At 52.5% G+C, this 5,000-nt stretch overlaps 2 protein-coding genes across 4 annotated transcripts in view; one reads left to right on the top strand and one right to left on the bottom strand.

Moving 5' to 3' along the window:
* The window catches only part of nr5a5 (nuclear receptor subfamily 5, group A, member 5), a 3,956-nt gene extending 3,837 nt beyond the window's left edge, over positions 1-119 (top strand). Inside the window, exon 4 of the mRNA XM_084437687.1 lies at positions 1-119. This exon is cut by the window's left edge and continues 777 nt beyond it. The gene's annotated coding sequence lies outside the window, so the exon portion shown is untranslated.
* A 2,327-nt stretch (positions 120-2,446) lies between these two features.
* The window catches only part of camsap3 (calmodulin regulated spectrin-associated protein family, member 3), a 35,292-nt gene continuing 32,738 nt past the window's right edge, over positions 2,447-5,000 (bottom strand). For all 3 annotated transcript variants that reach the window (XM_084438832.1, XM_084438833.1, XM_084438834.1), the window contains exons 16-17: positions 4,103-4,221; positions 2,447-3,345 (exon numbers count right to left, since the gene is read on the bottom strand). In XM_084438832.1, the coding sequence (XP_084294958.1) occupies positions 3,046-3,345; positions 4,103-4,221 (419 nt within the window). In that variant the 3' untranslated portion in view covers positions 2,447-3,045. The remainder of the gene's footprint in view (positions 3,346-4,102; positions 4,222-5,000) is intronic.

The raw sequence follows: 5,000 nt of genomic DNA, 5'->3' as shown, positions 1-5,000 counted from the left end.
AGAAGCTCACAGATCCGTATCAGTCGTCTAAATCACCAAACCTCAACATCGGTTTCATTTCCTGTAAACCAGAATTGTGTTCCCAAGCAGCTGGTGACTGTAAATAAAACATAATACATAATAATTTCCTTTCTTGTCTGTTTCTGATGACTTGGGTGAGATGTTGACAACTGCCACCGTCTGGGTGCTTGGTGACATGACCTTTAACCCCGTCAGCTAGGCCAGGGAGAGTGCATTTCTGGTGACCGACACAGGATGGACAAAAACCTACAGTATGACGATGTGAATAATGTGCTTTCAACTTAAAAAATGACTTTCAACTTTTAAAACAATGGAAGTACGAGTGAAAGGAGACGACAAAATGAAAATGACAAAGATAATCCTGATCTTGAATGGATTTTTATTTGTCTGATCCAGTCGCCTGGTTTGAATTGGTAATCATTAACAATTTGAGACAAAAACAGATGTCCTGCTGCCACACATGGTGACAGAACAAAAAGAAAAACATGTTAGACTTGGAAATGAAATGAACGTGAATCACCACCTTAACCGAAAACACATAAATAATAAAATATGAAACTAAACATCGAATGAGCCCTCTAGTCCTAACCCAATAAATACAGTCGGTGGACGAGATCTTCTACAGGAGAATTGCACAGAATCCAGTTATAGTTCAACTACATCACACTCCCCTTGTCTTTAACACATATACACACACACATCCACCTAACTACACACACACCTAACCGATCATCCTTACAAAGCTGCTCTACACAAACACATCACACATCTGCGTTGACGTTTCATTCAAACGACGACACATCTCTGGGAGGCAGTCTGGCGTGAGACGAGACGGGAGAAAGATCCAGCGGTTATCGGCTGCTGCAGTGCTAGAGAAGATGAGGGGGGAGGAAAACAAGTGCCTACAGGTTATAACCACAGGTTATAACAGGTTATAACAACAGGTTATAACAACAAAAGTCAGAAGAGTTCTGGTGGGGCTGGCAGGACCCAACCCTCGTACCACAACATCTCCTGTAGCAACCGACCGTCACTTCTCGACAGGAAGTCAGGATTTCTCCGGAACGCGCGACCTGACGGTAACATCCTCACAGCGCGGAGCGCCGGGTGACCAGGCAGGAACAGGAAACGGGGGCTGATACAGCCCTGGAGGTTCCCTTCACGACCGGACACTCACACACACACAGGCAGGTCGGGTCAGAGCATTATGGGAAACGACACGGCTTCTTCATGTACTTGAGGATTTATTCATCCTAGATTGTGGAGAGATCGCCGATCGTCTCGGTTGTCGTCGGGCAATTTCTACACATTTTCGCTCGCTCGCTCTCCCTCTCTCAAACAAACATCCACCCGCACCGCACTAAAGATAAAGCAGCAGCCTAGCTTATTCATAGCTTACAAAGTACTGTTTGTACAAATCATTGTCAAAAATGAAAGAGATTAGCAATAAACAGCATTCATATATATATTAAATCAGAATTATCTTTTTTTCACACACTCGTGTCCAGGTAATGTTACACTGATATAAAGCCTTCCTTCATGTCCTAGTATTATTCATCAACATCATATTCATTCATGATCGCATTCTGAAATAGGAAATAAAGCAAGTTAGTGGGAGCAAAAGGTCAGAGTTCAATCTTCTTCCAGCCCCAGAAGGCTGAAGCAAGTCATTCAGACAGCAAACGAGTTGAAAGTAGTATCAAAAAACATCCAGGCGTCTACAGCTGAAGTCAGGTTGGAGCAGGGCGCAGGGGCACGCTGAGGCCCAGAGGGGGCGCTCTCCGGTGGGGTAGAGCAGAGTCGAGAGTACCGGCGCCCTCGGGGGAACCGCCTCCTGCGGTGGTACCTCCCCGGTCCCGACGGACCGATGACCGCGCGCCCGGGAGGATTGTCCTACATTCAAGAGAGCAGAGCGAAGATGCTCTGGTTCCAGCTGAGATCTCCCAGGTTGAGATCTCCCAGAGTGAGATCTCCCAGAGTGAGACCTCCCAGAGTGAGACCTCCCAGAGTGAGACCTCCCAGAGTGAGACCTCCCAGGTTGAGATCTCCCAGACTGAGATCTCCCAGAGTGAGATCTCCCAGGCTGATATCTCCCAGGCTGATATCTCCCAGAGTGAGATCTCCCAGAGTGAGACGTGTCGCCTCCCTCGGCAGACGGGGAGAGAAACCCTGGGAGTCGAAGGAGGTGAGGCAGGGGGAGGCCAGAGGGAGGCCAGGGGGAGGCCAGGGAGGATGGGGTAAGGCAGGGTGGCGGGGGGAGGCCGGGGGGAGGCCAGAGGGAGGCCAGGGGGAGGCCAGGGAGGATGGGGTAAGGCAGGGTGGCGGGGGGAGGCCGGGGGGAGGCCAGGGAGGACGGGGTAAGGCAGGGTGGTGGGGGGAGGCCAGGGGGAGGCCAGGGGAGGCCAGGGAGGACAGGGTAAAGCAGGGTGGCAGTGGGAGGGGAGGCCAGGGGGAGGCCAGGGAGGACGGGGTAAGGCAGGGTGGTGGGGGGAGGCCAGGGGGAGGCCAGGGGGCCAGGGTAAAGCAGGGTGGTGGGGGGAGGCCAGGGGGAGGCCAGGGGGCCAGGGTAAAGCAGGGTGGTGGGGGGAGGCCAGGGGGAGGACAGGGAGGACAGGGTAAGGCAGGGTGGCAGGGTGGGGGGGGGGGGGGGGAGGCCAGGGGGAGGCCAGGGAGGAGGCCAGGGGGAGTACTTTATACAACGTAATTACATTACAATCTAGGTAGATCAGGCTTGGCCAATCGTAGGGCTCGTGTGGGCTGCCGCCGGCTGTGACAGGGCTGTGTGATTGGCTGTGGAGACTGGCTGGCCCCCGTCACATGACACGTACCACACATGGAGCTGACCGGCTTCAGTCTCAGGGCAGGGCCGTTAGCTGACATGGGATCTACAAGCCCCCTGGTGGTCTACCTCGGTACTGAGTCTCAAAAACACAACACTGGCCACGAGTAGAGCCAGAGAGGATTGTGGGGATTTGACCAGAGAGGAGAGGGGGGGAAGGGGGTGATTCAGCGAGTCAGGTGGTTCTATTTGGGGGTCCCTAGCTTCTTGGGGGTCCCTGGGCGTTTCTGCCACAGGTGTCCGGGGATGGTGAAGGCGTCGACGCTCATGGACATGGTTTTGGACGGGATGGCGGTGAACTGCTTGCGGTCGGAGCTGTACTTGTAGATGGACTCCACCATGTCGGGGCTGATGGCGCGCGGGCCGATGCCCGTGAGCCGGACCATCTCCTCGGTCTCGGGGCTCATGGTGTACACCGCCCGGAACTGACAGCTGGAGTCCCTGAACAGGATCAGGAAGTGATTGGCTGTGCTCTTCTCCATCTCCTGTAGGAGAGAGAGAGAGAGGGAGGGGGGGAGAGGGAGAGAGAGGGAGAGAGAGAGGAGAGAGAGAGAGAGAGAGAGAGAGAGAGAGAGAGAGAGAGAGAGGGAGAGAGAGAGAGAGACAGAGAGGGAGGGACAGTGAAACCAAGAGAGAGACAGAGAGAGAGAGACAGAGAGAGAGAGAGATAGAGGGAGGGACAGAGAGAGAGAGAAACCGAGAGAGAGACAGAGAGAGACAGAGAGGCAGAGAGAGAGGGAGAGAGATGCCATTTGATAATTTGATTTTGTATTATTTTTGTTTTTTGTATCTTTATTGATCTATTTATCTGTTAGTACAACTAACTAAACTGTAAAACCATACAAATTATGCAATTTAAAGAGGCAGCGAAGAGTGGACAGGCTTTTCTGTGGGTGCTGGACTGTTTATGCGTTGTACTTGTACAATGACAATAAAGACATTCATTCATTCAAACTAACTCTCCCTGGTTGAGACAGGTGGGTTGAGACAGAGACAGACAGACAGACAGACAGACGAGAGACACACACACACACACACACACACACACACACACACACACACACACACACACACACACACACACACACACACACACACACACACACACACACACACACACACACACACACACACACACACACACACACACACAGAGAGAGAGACACCCAGGGATGCATGTCCTGCTGGACAGCGGTGGACTCTGAGCCAGAATAGCGCGGTTGTTGACTGAAGGGCTCTGACCTCCACTATCTTGTTTTTCTGGGGTTCGTTGACCTTCCCGGCCAGACAGCAGCGGGAGATGGCGTTGTGGATGATGAACTTGTTGGACTTGAAGCTCGGCTCCTTGTACAGCTTTGGCCCTAAGAAACACAGCAGTTCACATATCAAATACTGGGCCAGGTGAACCCGTGGGTCAACATATCAAATACTGGGCCAGGTCAACCCGTGGGTCAACATATCAAATACTGGGCCAGGTCAACCCGTGGGTCAACATATCAAATACTGGGCCAGATGAACCCGTGGGTCAACATATCAAATACTGGGCCAGGTCAACCCATGGGGTCAACATATCAAATACTGGGCCAGGTGAACCCGTGGGTCAACATATCAAATACTGGGCCAGGTCAACCCATAGGTCAACATATCAAATACTGGGCCAGGTCAACCCGTGGGTCAACATATCAAATACTGGGCCAGGTCAACCTGTGGGTCAACATATCAAATACTGGGCCAGGTGAACCCATAGGTCAACATATCAAATACTGGGCCAGGTCAAACCGTGGGTCAACATATCACACGCAGCTACTGTGATGGTTCATTCCATTTGCACTGGGAAGTCGGAATTCCATCTGGAACTCCTCCTGAAGTCCTATTTTCCACTCGGAAAGTCGGAGGAACCTCACCGACCCCCACGTCAAAATCAAGATCAAGCTGGTCCCCCAGGCTTACCGGTGCATTCTGGGATAGAGGCTGGTCCCCCAGGCTTACCGGTGCATTCTGGGATAGAGGCTGGTCACCCAGGCTTACCGGTGCATTCTGGGATAGAGGCTGGTCACCCAGCCCCCAGGTGTATTCTGGGATAGAGGCAGGTCACCCAGCCCCCAGGTGTATTCTGGGATGGAGGCTGGTCCCCCAGGCT

Source organism: Borostomias antarcticus (assembly GCF_949987555.1).
Source record: "Borostomias antarcticus genome assembly, chromosome: 5".
Taxonomy (NCBI): domain Eukaryota; kingdom Metazoa; phylum Chordata; class Actinopteri; order Stomiiformes; family Stomiidae; genus Borostomias; species Borostomias antarcticus.
This window is presented reverse-complemented; position numbering and strand designations above follow the sequence as displayed.